This window comes from Pholcus phalangioides, unplaced genomic scaffold (genome assembly GCF_987345545.1).
Source record: "Pholcus phalangioides strain wild (caught in Gottingen) unplaced genomic scaffold, Ppha-v1.0 ptg000022l_1, whole genome shotgun sequence".
Taxonomy (NCBI): Eukaryota; Metazoa; Arthropoda; class Arachnida; order Araneae; family Pholcidae; genus Pholcus; species Pholcus phalangioides.
In genome coordinates this window covers 38,284,107-38,302,471 of record NW_028301615.1, presented here as the reverse complement: position 1 = coordinate 38,302,471, position 18,365 = coordinate 38,284,107, and the positions used below count along the sequence as shown (strand labels likewise).

Below are 18,365 nucleotides of genomic sequence, written 5' to 3'. Positions count from 1 at the left end.
TTAAATGTCTACATTTAATAAATTTGAGAAATTTTATTAACAGTGTTAAACCAATCAAGGAAAATAGACCTTTTCTGGATATTATGCCAAAGTGAACTCAGAAAGAAAAGTCATCTGGTCTCCATTGGGAAATTACTTTTCTTTCTGAGTTCACCTCAGCATAATATCCAGAAGAGGATATTTCCTGGATGTATTGGGCTAAGAAAAAAGTCTTAGTATAAAACAATCATTGCCTCAAGTATTAATGATCATATGAAATAGACATTTACCCAATCTTTAAGATACTTCTCCTTCACTGACTGGAACCAATGCAAAGAATCAAACTCATGGTATAAGTTCAGAAGCTTCAGGATGTAAGCAACGCCTATGAAAATAAGAATAAATATTAAGTGTCAAAAATAATTGAAAATAATTTTTCTCCGAAAGAATGTCAAGAGTATTCAATTCAAAACACTATATTCTTAGTAATTTACTCCATAAAAAGAAAAGAAATCAATATCATCACAAACAACCTGTGGTATACATTTTATGTAGTATTTTTAGTTAACGTCAAATACTCACCCATTGAAAATCCATCATCTGTAAATGTTGCACCAACTTTATTTTTTCTGGAAAGTTTCTCTTTTGCTGCGATGGATTGTTCAACAAAATTTAATGTCTGAAATTGAAATTTTAAGATTCATGAATATCAACATTTTGTGATTAACAACTAACTCGTCTCAAAAATATACCTATCATGCAAAATGTTTGCTAAAAAAACCCAGATTTATAAACATTTGAAATACTGTTCAACTTAACAACATATCATCATTTGCAATACAGTCGTACCCAGTCGCACCCAAAATTCAGTTACATGAGATTTTCTGTAAAATGTAAATCCCTAAAATTTAAGCAAAATCATAGGATCATCACAGAGATAATAATGATTATTAAATAATAATCAAGTAAGAATTGTTTGGTCGATTAAAATACTATATGTAATAAAACTACAGTAGACTCTTGACTATCCAGCCTAATTAAATAATAATTCTCCATGATAAAATGAGAAATAACTTACTTTTCCAAGGCATCCCAAGCGTTATTGATTTGCGTAATCATTTATCAATGAATAGTAAAATGAATTTGAACAATTTTTGTATGAATTAAGTCTACATTACATTAATATTGTGTTTATTTTAAACGTTTATGTATTCATACTCTACATTTATGATTTCATATTCCCTGCAATTAAGTTAGACGTTATTGGATTTATCTTGAAATGTGTACAATATTTTTATTCTTACACTTCTTTTTTTTTAATAATAAATTTTTAACATACGATACCATAAGCATAGGCGTATTCCAGGAAAGGAGGGGGGGGGGGGTTAGAGCTGATATTATGGTATACTTTTTTGGTAAAATACGAAACACTGGGGAAAAAGCTGAATCCCTTCCCCCAAGAAAGTCCACCTTAGGCTATTGTACATAAAAAACATTTATATAGTATCAGCCTGTACTTAAGGTTAGAAAATATGAATAAGAGCGAGTTTCTGTATAAAAAGTGTTTTTAATGGTATGTGTGGCTAGGAAGTAAGCATTTATAGAACTACAGCCTATCCAGTTTTCATCCGGCCTGCCCTTCCGCCACATTAGGCTGAATAATCCAGTCTTCTGTATGCTGATTTTTGAAAAGCAAATTTGTATTTATGCCTATGGGATCTACATATTTAAAAACTAAACATAACAATGATTTTCAGCAAATAAGACATCAAGAAATATAAAGAATGAAAGACAACTTGTGTACCATACACATAGCAAACAATACAATTCATAAGGTTCAAATCAAAAATTATTTTTAAAAAAGGATAAAACCTATTATTTCACACGTACCATAGGAGGTATTATCATAAAAAAATTTCTCAGGTGAGCATTCTTTGGATCTTGAAAAGCGGGAGCAAATGCATCCACAAGAAGCTAATAAAAAAAGACCATGTTTTGACTTTATAAATAGTACACATTATAACACATTTATATAGATAGGTCACAAAATTAACTTTTCAATTACACGTTTTAGTATCAACAAAGAAATGTAACAACCATGAAGAAAGTACAATAATTATCTTATTCTTTCAGAAACTTCTATCCACATTCCACTAAATTTACAGGTCTACATCCGGGTGCACAAACTTTGGCCTGAGGTGCAGTCTGCAAAGATGGTTCCATCCGGCATGCGCTCATTGAAATCACAGATTAAAATGTAACTAGAACTTCAACACATTAAAAGAGCAGGTTTTTGTGAAAGAAAAAGTTAAGGATTTCATAAAAAATATATATATAATAAGAGCTTTTATTTTGGCACAAGAGAAAACAATAAATAGGTAATAATACACAGACAAAATGCTAACAACTCTGGGGAATTTTCTAGTGTTTTGTTTCAAAGTATACTTTTATCAGAGACTTTGAACAAATCTCTTTTCTAACAGGTTAAGACCAAATGTTCTGCTGATATAACATTATAATTGCTTCTCTTGAGTTATAGTTACGAGTTTGGTTATTGAAAAAATTATTTTGAATAAAATAGATAATTCAAAAACAATCCGTTAACATTAATAATTCCAAAATAACTTCAGGTATTCTTACCTTGAAATATTCAGTTCCTTCAGAGAAATTTTTGACTAGTGTGCTGATAGCCAAATCTAGTTTTTCTGCCCCATATGTTGTCTCTTCTAGCAAATTCTCCTCTTTGCACAAGTTCTCAAAACTAACAATGTCATCTAGATCTGGTATGAATCTGATGGCATTACTGCAGCAATGAATACCGCCAGATCGAATCATTCTGACAAATCCCATAGCATTTCCTGAAAAGAGTAACACTGGTTTAAAATAAGTCTTAATTTGTATTTCAGGTCAACTAGCACAACAACAAAAACAAATTTTGAACATCATAATATTCAATGGGAAAGTCTGAACAAAAAATACATTGACAGTTTCAAAAGTTTAAAAAAACTCAAATCATTATAAAAAAATATGTATTCAGCCATACCGATCTGACTTATCAAGTTTCGGAACTGGTCAAGATAACTCTGTCCATCATTGGTTACCCCAAGCTTCCTGATGCCTTTATTGAATTTATCTGCTCTATCAAATGGGTACTATATATATTTAAAAAAAGTAGTATAATTTCTTTCAACATGTGCAACTATACATGAACTCTGATTTCAAATAAAATTAATACAGACATTAATGCCAAGAAAACATATTCTAATATTTTGGTAAGCTTTAAAAAATCAACAAATCATTGCTATAATCAATCATTACAGGGGTCTGCCCAGACTTTCTTTATAGGGTCCTGTCTTTGTGAAAATGATTCATAATTTTGGATGTGAAACAATCCAGTTAATTTTGTACTAAAGAAAATTGTTTAAAATTTATGTCCCCCCACCATTAATTTGTATTTTGCGAAGTGTCCATTTTTCAGATTTAGAATTTTGTGAAGGATCCAGAAAATGGACCCAAATTTCAGCTATGTGAACCCCTTGCATTATTATAGTTAGTCCTGCATATATGCCTTTGTTCTGGGTCATCTTGACCTTGATCCATAATGATTTCCTTCATTTGAAAAGTAAGAATGCCCCAGTTTTCTTTCATTTTAATGAATTGAAATTCAACCAGTCTGGCATATTTTCTCTGGCAAAAATTCAATTTAAGTTCAGAAAAAAAGATGTAGTATTACAATTGCTAATGATAAAAAATAAAATCATTTTTTTCAATACCCGATAATAAAGAAACTTATTGCTTTTGTTATTATTATATTTTTATTGGAGTAAATATGTTAATGAGCATTGTAAATTACCTTTTGACCATTTTGAGCTCTGTTTTCTCTAAAATATCTCAGATCCTGGCAAAATAAAAATGTGTCAGACAAAAAAATTGCAATGATATCACAATAACTACGCTTGAAAAGTTACGAAATCTAAATTTTTCTATGGTTCTGTAAATTATAACTTATAGTTGGTAAAAAAATGTTCATGCACCGATAACAGAAAATTTTAACAAAAAAAAAATCTGTTCTTCTATGACCAAAACTGAAAGGCACCTTTGTTGCTGCAAAAATTACCTCAGAGACAAATAATTTTTTTTCAATAATATAATTAATTCATTTAGGGAACACAAAAATTCCTAAAGTTATGCCATTAATCCTTAAGATGTGCAAACAGTCAAAAAAATCCTTTTGTATGCGTTTCTTGTAACTCAAATCATCAAGTTTTATACACTTCTTACAGCTTGACAACAATGTGTTTATTTTCTGCAAAGAAAAATTCAGTTTCATAACTAGATCAATTTTGGTCATAAAAGGATGCATTTTTTTAAATTAAACAGTTTTTATATGATGATTTATATAAACATTTGAACAGTTTTTTGTAACTGAAAATTGCATCTAAGTAACTCAATGTCTTAGAAATTAGCTATATGAAAATAAGAATTGACATCCAGCATATATACATAATTGATTGATAAGAAAATTAAAGGATGGATGAGAAAATTTTGAAGTTACTTTTATCAGCCTAGACTTTATATGTTCATCATAAAGAAACTGAGAAAATATCTGGAACTTTTTCCTTAAAAACTGGTATGTGAAATTGACCTGGAAAAAAAAATTAACAAGTTACAAAACAATACAACATGATTGACAGTAAAAGTCAGTTATAATGAGAATTTTGCTATTTCGACTAATTCATGAGTGATTGTAAAAGAGCTAATATTAAAGATAAAAAATATCTGCTTATAGCAAGTTATTTACGAATGAAAATCGGAGCATATTCACTATAACGACTACAGAGATTCTCGAAAAACATGTTTTCCTTTCCCTTTCTTTAAGAATCTATATATATAAAATTGATTTTCTGTCTGTGTGTGTGTATGTTCTCTATACAAATCTACAATTTTTGATCGATTGTCACCAAATTTTGCATATATACCAAATGGGACCTGACTTGAACGATAGGCAACTTTAAAATTTAGTCAGAGCAGGGCAAATGCCCCAAATGGTCAAAAAACTGTCAAGCAACAATGGTTTTTGGGCCTCAACAATCACTTTCCGAACGTTTACTTTGGTTACCGTGGTTCCCTAGCAATGCGTTTCAGACGTGTTTTATGCCTTTATAATGGTTTGTCACTTCTCTAATCCCGTTAGCATATGTATAATAGTTTATGCCTTTATAATGGTTGGCCACATTTTCAATACTCCCAGTAATGAGGCTTTTTGAATACACGCCATAATCATCATCAGCATCACTCTGAGGGTCAGGAAAAGGGTAATCCTCATAGAAATCAGTGTTAAAATTGCAGATTTTACTGCAGAAATGCGGAAATTTGGCGGTTTTTCCCCCCACACATCAATAATTTTAAAAAATTTTATTGAATTCTAGATTTTTGAAATACTGAGTTCGCTTAGAGATATACAAAGCCCAGGAGATTAAATATGAAGTGATTAGCTAGACCTACTTTTGAGTTGAGATCCATGCAATAACACTGATTTCAACTTTTTATTTATACCTTCTCAAGTATGAAAATTAATGTCTCCTTATTGTCTAACTGCATAAATTCATATAGTTTACATTGTTTTAAAATGAATTATGGGCCCATAAAGTAATTCCACAGCTTTAACATTTTTTGAAGCAGAAACAAGCAGATGAATAACTAGAACTTCAGGGAAGGGGGGAAATCGAAATACTTGGCACCCCTTGCAAAAGAAAAAATATATATATTCATTTCTACGTTTCTTTAAATCTAGATTTGTTTATTTCATGAGTCGCGCATTAAGTCGCCATATTGGTTCAACTTGAACACGGTTTGTATGTCCCTCAAAGAAAGAGGGAGATATCACGTGATCCAAAAAGCCTCATTGAAGAAAGTCCGGGCAACGCCGGGTATTATAGCTAGTTATACATAAATTGGAGAGACTGGAAGGTGGCATTTTTTAAAATCTTCTCACCCTATTCATAGGTGTTTAAAATCGGGGCATGTCAGTACCTCCCCATAGATAAGAAGACCACATGCTCTATCTTATCTTATTTATATGGGGTAAAAAAACATGATTTTATCTGTAGGTGTGTTGGTTGAGCAGCTGGGACACGACCTCTGGCTTTGACATCATTGTTATTTCCCTTAAAAAATCCTTTCCCTCACTCCTTTTTTGGAAACTTCCCAAACTGGAAACAGTAAACAGGGTCTTAACCATTTTCTCTGCCTTACGTAGTATTGGACATTTTTAGAGTGCAATGAATACTCCAGTTGGAAAAACTGCTGCATTCCACAAAGTGCAACATTTTGTTGTATGATCCAACATTGTGCATGTATAAACAGTTAACTCTAGCTGCTTATTTAAGAAAAAATAGTTCAAAATACAAGGAAAAAGAAAGGTAAATTTATCTATTTTGTTCCCCCCCCCCTTTTTATATGTTTTTACAGTGTAAAAACTAAACTTTGATTATAACGAGAAGTCTGTTATAACGACAACTTTTTTTCATATTATGAAATGTTGTTATAACTGACTTTTACTGTACAGTAAAAGTCTATTGCAAAGAGAGCTTAGAATAACAAGAAGTCATCACAACAGGCATCTCATTAGGAGCAATGCAGTATCTTACACATCAGCTTTAGACACTGCATTTCAAATCACTTGCAATAATGAGATTTTCATAATGAATTTTACTGTTATATCAGGTTCTTAATATACAGATAATCCAAAAAAGAACTTACAGTTGTGTTCATTACACCTATACCATGTGTACGAATAGAGTTTGCAATATGACGAATGTTGATTGTGTTCAAGTGTTTGTTGTTGCTAGAGCGCTCCACAAAAATCTGAAATATTTTTAGAGAGGAAAAAAAATCAGCCTACAAAAATAAATACTTAACATGTACATTAAATAAAAGCAAACTGTATAACTAATCAATATAATAGCATCTTGGGAGGAAAGTATAGAAAATTAAGATACACATATATCATCTTATAAACAAATCAAAGTTTTTACACAATGATTTTGCAAAGAAAAACTCCATTCACAAATAGTCATGCATCACATGAGCTACCATGTCACATCAATGACAATGGAGATAGATCTGAAAGTTTTAGGTTGTTATTCTCATTGTTATAAGCTAATAAATATCTTATCCTACCAACATATTAAATCAATAAGTATTTTGTAATATTGATTTCATAGTAAGGAAAAAACCCATAAAACATACTTGATTATTCAAGTTGTACATATAATTAGAGACAAACAAGTGAATATTTCGCATTATCTCCAGAACATCTAGACCCTGAAAAAATTTTAAAAAAGTATAAAATGTTATTTTTAAACTTGAAAAATCATAAGCATGTGAATCAAATAAATACAGAATTGCCATCAAATATATTGATTCCATTATATAACTCCCCCTCATAGCTATTAAAAATTATGCTCAATTGTCTGATTCTAAATCTCGTCTTCACAAATAAATTATTTGAATTTTTTTGTTCGACCCTTCGGTGACTATATCAGTAAAATGATTATTACTCCTATATCTTCACAAATAAATCACAAGTGTTAACATGCTTGCTACAGCCTACAAATAGCAAAATCTATCTGAAGACAAAGCAATTTTTGATATTGGGTTAAAATATCCCTACATTGAAAGAAGTTATCTGGCTGCAATACCTAAGCAGGGTTCACAGTTTCACTTAAGATTAGAAAGTGGGTGCTACTATGCATTTAATTATTTAATTATTCTCAAAACATACATGCACCACTACTAGACAGCACATGCACCTCGTAAACATTCCTCTTAAAAAATCGAATGAATAGTTCATACTGGAAAGTATTGTATGTGTGCATTGTGTTTATAGAGGAGCCTGTGCTTATAACATTTTTCAAGAAACAATAACCATGAAACATTATAAACTGGAAAATGTTTTAAACTAGAAATGCGATGTGTATGCCCTAACATAATTATAAGGCCGGACATAGTTTCTTTATGTAGTTTTTAATTTATTAACAAATATTAGCATACATATATATATTTAATTAGAATCAATTATTTATTATTTCACAAATATTTTAATAGTATATTTACTAAAATTATAGTATGGAATATACATTTTGATTGTGTGTGATGTCTGGGATAAACATTTCAATAGATGTACTATTTGACGCACCTTTGAACATATATGGGTCATTCTCATGAAATTGGACAAAAAAAAAATGACCAAAAAAATCATTAAAAGTAAATGTCAACCAAAAAAACCTCCAAAACTTGATAAGGAAACTTTTTTAACTCCTGGTAAAAAAAAATACAGTCAGCAAAAGGTTTGCTTAAAATTAACAGTGAAAAAAAATTAATTTAAGTTTAACCATGCTGTAAGAGATAGGCAAAATGTCACGCCAGATTTGCTTATTTCATCACTTAATTTGATATTTATGCTTGACACTCGCAACATGTTCTATACATTTTAGTTGTTTATTCTCAACTTGGACAAGCACTGATACTATGGATAATTTTGTCAATTGCATTTTCATTTGTGTTTCTTACTCTTTTTTTATTGTCAATTTTATGGGGAGAAAAGATTTCTAATTTATCTTTGTTTTGCTAGGACAAGAGTTACATTCTCACAGCAGTCTTTAGATGAAACATTACTATAGCTTGATGTTGCAAAAAAAGAAATTTGGATTTTTTTTTTACTTTTTTCTCGTTTTAACTCATGATCAAACCTTCTGGTTACCTAATGCCAAGAGAGACATTTTTACAGGTTTTGTAACACTGTACAAAAACTAAGCATGTCAAAAACCTGTGCTTTTTTAGAAATAATAGAAGTCCCTTAATTGAAGATTTTCTTTATTGTATTAGCTTTTCTGTGAAGAATTAAATTCCAAGAAGTGGTTGGCAATCCTTTTTTCTTATCTAAAAAGCCACTTTCACTTGCTATTTGATGCTAGCATCTGGAAATATCAGGTTGTATATGTCTCTCTTTTTTAAGCTTGATTTTGTAATGATAGATTCAGAAGTGGATGAGAAAGACCACAGATTATTCATTCGTTATATGCACATGTCTTCTAATACCACTCTATGAGAAGATTGTTTATCCTTCTCAGTACAGAAAATTTAAATCAGACCGCAAAGAAAAACAAAATTGAAAACATAAATACTTCCAAGATTTTTTTCTTGTTCTTATTTTTTAATCTGCCTATTCAGAGACATACTTTGATCACTTTTGATGTGTCCAAACAGTGATGAGGATAGTTAATTCTCTACACACACTATTCTGGACAAAGTGAGAGAACAAGGAAAAGAACTGTTTAAATTATTGTGTCCAACCTTTGAAAAAAAAAAGGAAATGCAGTTTTCAGTTCATTCCTCAAGCACAAAAATGACTGGTTTTGAAATGGACATAAAAGAAAAGCCATCTCTCTAGTTTTCACACAATAACTAATTGCTAGTAAAGTATATAAATGATCACATTTTGATTTTTTAGCAGGGAAGGGGGGGGAGGTTAAAAAATATGCTTATTTCAAGGGGAAGAAAAGCCTAATTTGAATTTTTCAAACACTGAAAGAGTGGGGATAGAAAAATCCTGAACATTATATCCAGGAAAAGTTAACATTATCAATATAGAAAAAATGTTGGAATCACAAAAATTAATTTTACTAAACAGAAACGTTTTAAGCAGGATCCACTGTATGTGCATCATCATTGGTAGTTTGGGTGATACTAGGCAGTGAAATTAAAAAGGCAGTTACTAAGAACTTGGAAAAATTTACTTACATACATGAAGATATAAGACTACATCCTGATACTAGAACAATCAAAGATCAACCAACTATAAACGAACAGTTGCAAATATGAAGAAGAGTGATGGGATGTCCCATCTATTTATGATGGGATGCACTACAGTATTATGAGTGGGGTTTCATTGCCATCCCAAAGGCAATGTGCTGACATGTTAAATTCCACAATATTAAGACTAAAAAATCATTCTCGCTTTAAAGTAATTAGGATATCTCAAAAATGGAAAAGTGATGAGGTTTTCTAATCTTCATAAAAAGTTGTACTCCATTCAGTTTAAATACAATTCAAATTTAAAAAATTGGTTGATTTTTTGCACATCACAGCCATTATGCTACACCACAGTTTCTCAAATTGTTTCAATTTCACTTTTTCCCATCGCCCCCTTATTCAGGAATATTTTTTCCCATTGCCCCTCAGCTAAAGACATCTCACAGAATTCTATTTATATTCATAACTTTATTGCTCCTCAGGAAATGAAATTGCCCTCCTTTGGGAAATACTGCGCTAAATGGTGGTTTTCATTAATATTTGGGCTCGAAAGAGGTCGTTTTGTTCCTCTATAGCTAGCAAAAGTAATACAAAGGAAAATAGAACCCACAAGCGAAAATGTTTGTATGCCCATGAATAAGACTGAAACCTGTAGTTTAAAGCTGACCCAGACTGGCTGTATTTGTGTCCAAATAAAGATTAAAATCCAGACCAGTCGAATTGAATATTCATGTGCTGACCACATAACCAACAATAAGGTTTAATATAATATGTTGTGATTAATTAAAAAAATATGCAATGTGAATAGTTTTCTCAACCAAGCAAAAAAAATAATTACCTGCTCTAATGTTTGACTTGGAAGATGAGCTTCCACTGTCGTCAACTGGTATTTGTGTTTAGCTAAGCTCCTCATCTCACCGTAAGTTTTCCAATCATGCAATGCAACAGTGGTCAAGTTATAAAAAACTTTGTCCAAATAATGTTCAACATAGACTGCGAAGCATTAAAAAATATTTTTGTAAGTAAATCTGATTTTTTAAAAATATATACATATACATTAACTCTTTTTTGACGTTCACTAAATTATGTATTCAAAACATTAATTTTGATGGGAAATATAGGTAATGATAAATACAGTAGATGCCACTTATTAAAATCACAAATGTTATAATTCGGATATTATTATCACTTTTGCTAAGTACGAAACAGACTAATATCATAACATGGGAAAAAATTTGCTTATAGTTACTAGGACATCAGTTTATGATATCAATCTCTTGTTCATAGAAAGTTTATTTTCTTTTGCCCATTTTGAAGCTAAGGTAGAACCAGACTCCTTTTTTAACTATAATCTATCGTTATCAATCTGCTAGACTATGTAAGATGTTAAAAGTCTTCTTATTGCCAAAATTTTCTGTACTCAGATTCACAATGTCTTAATCAGGCCGCGATAGCCGCTATGATCCATGCACATGTAATCCTTCTTTTGCAGTTTATTTTCTATAGTGAAGGCATGTGTAAGGTAAAAAAAATTCCTTTCATCAGTTCATGGTCAGTTTCTTCTGACAACATTCGCATTTCCTCAGCTGACAGACTTTCACAAAAGAATCTGTAGTGCTGCCCGCACGATGGCGCTAGCGTATCTTCGCAGCTTGTATAATGATTATTCTATTTTCTGCTCATGGCAACGCAACAGAAAATCGGGAGTTAAAGGCGTCTGACTCTGCTTGTTTGTTGTTGATGTTCTCTTACTCACCGACGCGCGTGTCTGTGTCTCGCCGTGCACGGCCCACATTTTTCTCTACCAGCATTCCCGTTTGTATTATGTAAATATTATCCGTTGTAAATAAAGTGTAAATATATAAACGAAATCATTTCATGGATCAACCAAAGATTGGCGACATCGGACCTGAAACAAAAGAAACCACCATGGCAGAAATGAGTGCCGTAGTTATACCGCCATTCAACGTGCGTGATGTTTCGTTATGGTTTGTGATGTGTGAAAGCACTTTCGAGTTAGCCGCTCCAAAACCGATAACAGAGTCAAAAACAAAATACAACTACATCGTTGCAAATCTACCTCCAGATAACGCATCTCTAGTACGAGACATTCTCATGAACCCGCAGACTTCGGAGCCATATGAAAAACTGAAGCACGAACTAGTCACACGTTGTAGTGAATCCTCGTCTACACAACTTAGGAAACTTCTAGCTTGTGAGCCATTAGGAGATCGGAAACTGTCTGACATTCTCCTTGAATTAAAACGAAGAGCGGAATTTCACAACGTTTCGGACGAACTATTGACAGAACTCTTCCTGCAACAACTGCCCAAATCCACTCAATCTATACTCGCTGCCGTCAGCCCACTAACACTTGACAAAACGGCAGAGCTGGCCGACAAGATCCCAGAAGCAAGCCCACCTCATGTAGACGCCGTGGAAAACAGTCAACAATCGGACATGATCGCACAACTCCAAGAAGAGGTTGCCCAACTACGCCGCGAACTGAAAACAGTTTTGCGTGTGCGTTCCCGCAGTGTTTCGCGCTCGCGTTTCTCTCGTTCAAAGAGATCAACATCACCACCTACGTTGCGTGGGATAGGCAATTTTGTTGGTACCATAAGACATTTGGCAATCAAGCCAGAAGGTGCACTTCACCATGCAGGTTTACAAAAAACGACGAAGGCGGAGAGTAGTAGCGACATGCTCCCTGCCAACAACGTCTCGTCGCTTATTTGTAGTCGATCGAAGCACCAACATTTCATTCCTTGTGGACACTGGATCTGAAGTTTCAATACTCCCAGCATGCAGCACTGACAAACGTCAACCACTTCTCCAACTTTCCGCTGCAAATTCGTCTCCAATAAACGTCTATGGTGAGCGAACCGTCACTTTAGATTTTCAACTCAGCAAGAGTCTTCTGGTGGACTTTCCTCTTGGCCGCGGTACCGAAACCGATTCTTGGAGCCGATTTCTTGTACAACTTCAATTTGCTTCCGGACTTAAGACGACGATGTCTCCTCGACATGAGGACGAAACTCACTGCAAACTGTCAACTAAAGAAGTCAGAAGTGCACTCAATCAAACTTTTCGACGGTGACACAACTTATCAAAGCCTGCTCAGCAAATCTTCGCTGAACTCTAAACCATGCTGTGAGCATCGAGACAACAGGTAGGCCAATTTTTGCTAAAGCTCGCCGTCTCTCTCCAGAAAAGTTATCTTGCGCCAAAAAGCAATTTCTGGACATGCAAAAACAAGGATTATGTCTGCCATCAAATAGTGCATGGGCCAGTCCAATTCATATGGTCAAGAAACCTAATGGTGCGTGGCATATCTGCGGTGACTACCGTCAACTAAATAAGATCACCACACCAGACAGATATCCCATTCCTCATATCCATGACCTAACCCACATGCTTCATGGGACTGCAATCTACTCGACCATCGACCTCGTCTTGGCGTACCAACAAATTCCAGTGGCAGAAGCTGACGTGCCCAAGACTGCCGTCATCACGCCTTTCGGGCTTTATGAATTTCCTTTCATGCCCTACAGACTTTGCAATGTCGCCCAGACATTCCAGAGGTACATCGACCAAGTGTTGGCTGGTCTCAATTTTTCTGCGGGATACATAGATGACATCCTCATCGCATCAAGGAACTCTGAACAGCATAAACAGCACCTGGACATAGTTTTCAAACGACTGGCCGAGCATGGCCTAAAGATCAACTCTCTGAAGTGCAAATTCTTCCAAGATGAAGTCACATTTCTTGGACACAGGATATCATCAAAAGGGATTTCTCCTCTTCATGATAAAGTGAAGGCGATAAAAGATTTCCCAAGACCGACAACCACCCAAGAACTTCGACGTTTTCTGGGAATGTTGAATTTTTATCGAAGATTCCTTCCTGGGTTAGCAGAAACACAAGCTCCACTATGTTCATATCTTCAAAAAAAAAGTCAAAAGCAACGCGAAGATCGAGTGGACGGAAGCATCAAATCAAGCTTTCGTAGATTGCAAGCAAAAACTAATTTCTGCAACCCTTCTTGCTCTTCCACATCCATCAGCCAAACTCTCTATCATGGTAGACGCATCCAACACAGCAATCGGTGCCTGCCTGCAACAGCTTGTCAAATTGCACTGGCAACCTCTCGCTTTCTACTCCAGGAAGCTTATCAAAGCTGAGATGAATTATAGCGCTTACGACAGAGAGCTATTAGCAGCGTATGCTGCAGTGAAGCAGTTTCAACACATGATCGAAGGAAAACATTTCATCCTCTACACCGACCATAAGCCCTTGACATTTGCGTTTCGTCAAAAGCCTCACAAGACATCTCCCAGACAAACACGACATCTAGACTTCATCGGACAGCATACCACCGACATACGGCACGTATCAGGCGTACAGAATCAGGTCTCTGATGTTCTTTCTAGAATACAAGCCATTGCATGTCCTCCATCAATAGACTATTCCAAGATCGCAGAAGCTCAAGTGACAGATAGCGAACTTGACTCTCTCAAGCATTCCTCCTCATTAAAACTCAGCATCTGCAATTTAGTTGGCATAGACAAACCACTCTGGTGTGACACATCCTGCAATCGAATACGTCCGTATATACCGAATACTCTTCAAAGACATGTTTTCGATGTTCTTCACAATCTATGTCACCCAGGCATCAAAGCCACAACACGTCTTGTCTGTGATCGCTTTATATGGTCTTCAATTCAGAAAGACTGCACCACCTGGACTCGATGTCGTGTGCCTTGCCAAAAGTCAAAGGTGCACAAGCATACTGTTTCCGCTCCAGGAAAAATAGAAATGCCAGACGCTCGTTTCAAGCACGTTCACATCGATATCATTGGTCCACTTCCGACATCTCAAAATTACACATATTGCCTCACCTGCATCGATCGATTCAGCCGTTGGATCGAAGTATTACCAATGAAGGACATGACAGCAGCCACTGTTGCTTCAACATTCTATTCTGGTTGGATCAGTCGTTTCGGAACCCCAGAAAAAATAACAACAGACCAAGGTCGGCAGTTCGAAAGCTTCATTTTTCACCAACTCACCAAACTCCTTGGCATTCAGCACATCAGGACGACACCTTACCATCCTCAAGCTAACGGGATGATAGAAAGAGTTCATCGACAACTGAAAGCAGCTCTGATAGCTAGGTCAAACATGAACTGGGTGAACACACTTCCAACAGTCCTATTAGGGCTATGATCCTGCTACAAAGAAGAACTCAAAGCCACACCAGCACAACTCATATATGGCACAGAGCTCCGATTGCCTGGCGATTTGATCGCCAACAGTAGCAACACCATTCCGTGTCCCACAGAATTTGTCTCCATTCTAAGAGACCAGATGCAGCAGCTACAACCAACTCCTGCAACGGCGCATAGTGAAAAGAGACTCTACGTACATTCGGAACTGAAGAACACCACCCACGTCTTCCTGCGGTCAGACACAGTGAAACGAGCACTCGTCCCCACTTACAACGGACCATACGAAGTGCTGAAATGTGGTGAGAAGACATTTAGCCTTCTCATAAAAGGAAAACCTTCTATGGTATCGGTCGACAGGTTAAAACCTGCCTTTCTGCTCACCGGCAGTGTGCCTCAGCCAACCAACAAAAAGACAGATGCATCCGTGCCAAAAACTTCCTCCCTCGCTCCGAAAAGCATCCTGAAAAAGACAACGACCAGCAGAAATATTTGGGAAAACCGTCTACGTTCATCGAAGCACGTGACTTTTAAAATATAACTTTTTTTTTTCTCTTCTTTCCTCGTCCTTCGGACTGCGAGGGGGGTACTGTAGTGCTGCCCGCACGATGGCGCTAGCGTATCTTTGCAGCTTGTATAATGATTATTCTATTTTCTGCTCATGGCAACACAACAGAAAATCGGGAGTCAAAGGCGTCTGATTCTGCTTGTTTGTTGTTGATGTTGTCTTACTCACAGACGCGCGTGTCTGTGTCTCGCCGTGCACGGGCCACATTTTTCTCTACTAGCATTCCCGTTTGTATTATGTAAATATTATCCGTTGTAAATAAAGTGTAAATATATAAACGAAATCATTTCATGGATCAACCAAAAATCTATGGAATCTACCGTACATTATGAAAAGTATCGTAATTCCCAATACACATTAGACAGTTCCATACCAACTCTTCACGATTTCTAAACAGAGAGAAAGATTTTAGCCTGAAGGTGAAAAAAAATCTGGTTTTAAAACTGAAAAACCCCATGATTTCAGATAGTGTAATCTGTTATGTTGAAGATAAACAAGAAAGTTCTTCAACAATGGAGAAAGAAAAACACAGTTGTCATAAGTTGTCTATACAGGACTGTGGTCATTTTACTTTGGAAAAATTTGTAACACATACATTTTCTTGTTAAACGATAAGATGAAAAAAAACATTAAAGTTCAGCTTCAACATTCAAGTTTGAAACTAATGAAATCATTTTTGTGCAAAGATTATATTCAAACAAAATTTTAGTGAACTAATTTTAAGTATTTCCTTAAAGTCAGTTTGACTATTATTTTTACAGACACAATGTATACAACTTTTACATGCATGCTTCAGATCATATCATTTCAAACTCAATAAGGTTTACCTTTGACATCAATGAGCTTATGAAAAAATCTTAGAGGGCGAAGATTCAGGAAATTCGAGAAATTCTTCAGACCTACATTGAAAGGGTTTCTGTCATCTAATTGCAAATGATAGTGGGAATGAAGCCGTAACTCTGTCTCTATGTCTTTACACAAAGGATCTAGTAATGTCTGAAATGAAAGTTTGAAAAATGCTCATGTAGATGGTTTACCATTCCCAAGCCATTCAAATACATGAATATTTATGCTGGTGTAGGTATCACTGTAGGTAGGTATACCTAATCTATAAACTTAAAAGAAAATTGGAGGATAACTCAAAATGTATCTGTATATTTTAATGAAACCTACTATAAGTACAGTGAAACCTGTCTAAGGGTACGTCCATAGTGCACCGCTTCCCGCTTCTCGCTTTATTGCTTAAACCGCGGCAGTTGTAGAAGGCGAGATGATCCCGCGCGATTCTAGCCGGTGGTGGTTATAGTGCACCGCTCGCGGGAGCGTCTGCCTGCATGAGCAGTTGGCATCATGGAGCTATCACGTGGGGATCTATTGTGTGTGTTTTTGTTGACAACAAAAAATATTTATCATAAAATTTAAATATGAAAGAATGACGAATGTACATGAAATGAATAGGACTCGCCTTGAAGTTGCAATGGGTTTAGTGTAATCGCTAATTATAGTTAATTAATTAATTGATAATAAATCAGCGATTTCGCTTTTAGTGCCACAACAAATTTTCGATTAGAAAACCGAAAATTAATTGCTACAAAATTCCGTTTGATTTACTTTTATCGTTAATTAGTTAATTAACTAATTATCGATCATGATTATTATTATTATCGACAAAACTAAATCAAACGGAATTTTGTAACGATTAATTTTAGTTTTTCTAATCGAAAATTAGTTAATTAATTGGTTAATTAAGTAATTAACGATAAAACGAAATCCAACGGTATTTTGATTTATTAACGATACCGTTTTTATTGTCAACTAATTAACGATTAGTATTAACAATAATTAGGCGTCATAAAAACTCCGTTGGATTTAGTATGATCATGAATGGTCCTTAATTAATTAACGATTAATTAACTATTTTGCTTATTATTATGTCATAACTAATTAACGATTAGTATTAGCAACAATTATCCATCACAAAAACTCCGTTGGATTCAGTATAATCGTTAATTAACCTTAATTAATGATTAATCAACGATATCGCTTTTATTATGTTATATCAAGTTAACGATTAGTATTAACAATAATTATTCGTCATAAAAACTCCGTTGGATTCAGTATAACCATTAATGATCCTTAATTAATAACCGATTTCGCTTATATTATGCCATAACTAGTTAACGATTAGTATTAACAATAATTAATCGTCACAAAAACTCCAATTGGATTCAGTGTAATTGTTAATTTTCCTTAATTACTTAATGATTAACGATTTCGCTTTTATTATGTCATAATTAATCAATGATTAGTAATAACGATAATTGTCGTTACAAAAACTCCGTAGATTTACTATTCCACTATAAAACGAACTACTCAAGTTTTAGAGGAAAGTACCCGTTTTAAACTGCAAGCGGTGAGCCGGTCAAGCGAGAAAAAGAAATAATAATTCATTCCGGTTAAAGCGGGTAAAAGCAGTTTGAGCCGGTAAAAGCAGATAGGCGGGCGCACTATGGCCACCCCGATGGGTTTTCACGATCTTTTTTCAGCCGCGATAAAGCGAGTAGCGAGAAGCGGTTCACTATGGACGTACCCTAAGACGGACACTATGAGAAGGAAACCTCTTTAAAACGAAATCAAAATATAATCTGTTCAATGACTAGTGCTTTGATCTGCACCTTTATAAAGAGGAAATCTATCTAATATGGAAAATTATTTCAAAGTCTTGAAGTTCTGCTTCGTACAGGGGTTTCAGTGTATATTAAACATTCTAAAA

The 18,365-nt window shown here is 34.6% G+C and overlaps 2 protein-coding genes across 3 annotated transcripts in view; one reads left to right on the top strand and one right to left on the bottom strand.

Annotated features, from left to right (window-relative positions):
• The window catches only part of SWIP (strumpellin and WASH-interacting protein), a 64,447-nt gene that overhangs the window by 7,374 nt on the left and 38,708 nt on the right, over nucleotides 1-18,365 (bottom strand). For both annotated transcript variants that reach the window (XM_089249928.1, XM_089249927.1), the window contains exons 19-29: nucleotides 16,420-16,588; nucleotides 10,634-10,788; nucleotides 7,231-7,305; nucleotides 6,742-6,846; nucleotides 4,535-4,624; nucleotides 3,833-3,877; nucleotides 3,023-3,131; nucleotides 2,620-2,837; nucleotides 1,870-1,953; nucleotides 562-658; nucleotides 270-364 (exon numbers count right to left, since the gene is read on the bottom strand). In XM_089249928.1, coding sequence (XP_089106054.1) covers nucleotides 270-364; nucleotides 562-658; nucleotides 1,870-1,953; nucleotides 2,620-2,837; nucleotides 3,023-3,131; nucleotides 3,833-3,877; nucleotides 4,535-4,624; nucleotides 6,742-6,846; nucleotides 7,231-7,305; nucleotides 10,634-10,788; nucleotides 16,420-16,588 — 1,242 coding nt within the window. The remainder of the gene's footprint in view (nucleotides 1-269; nucleotides 365-561; nucleotides 659-1,869; nucleotides 1,954-2,619; nucleotides 2,838-3,022; nucleotides 3,132-3,832; nucleotides 3,878-4,534; nucleotides 4,625-6,741; nucleotides 6,847-7,230; nucleotides 7,306-10,633; nucleotides 10,789-16,419; nucleotides 16,589-18,365) is intronic.
• Nucleotides 11,596-12,666, top strand: LOC149070407 (uncharacterized). The gene has a single exon (XM_089249929.1). It carries the CDS (start codon nucleotides 11,674-11,676, stop codon nucleotides 12,580-12,582), a length of 909 nt encoding a protein of 302 aa, XP_089106055.1. The 5' UTR covers nucleotides 11,596-11,673; the 3' UTR covers nucleotides 12,583-12,666.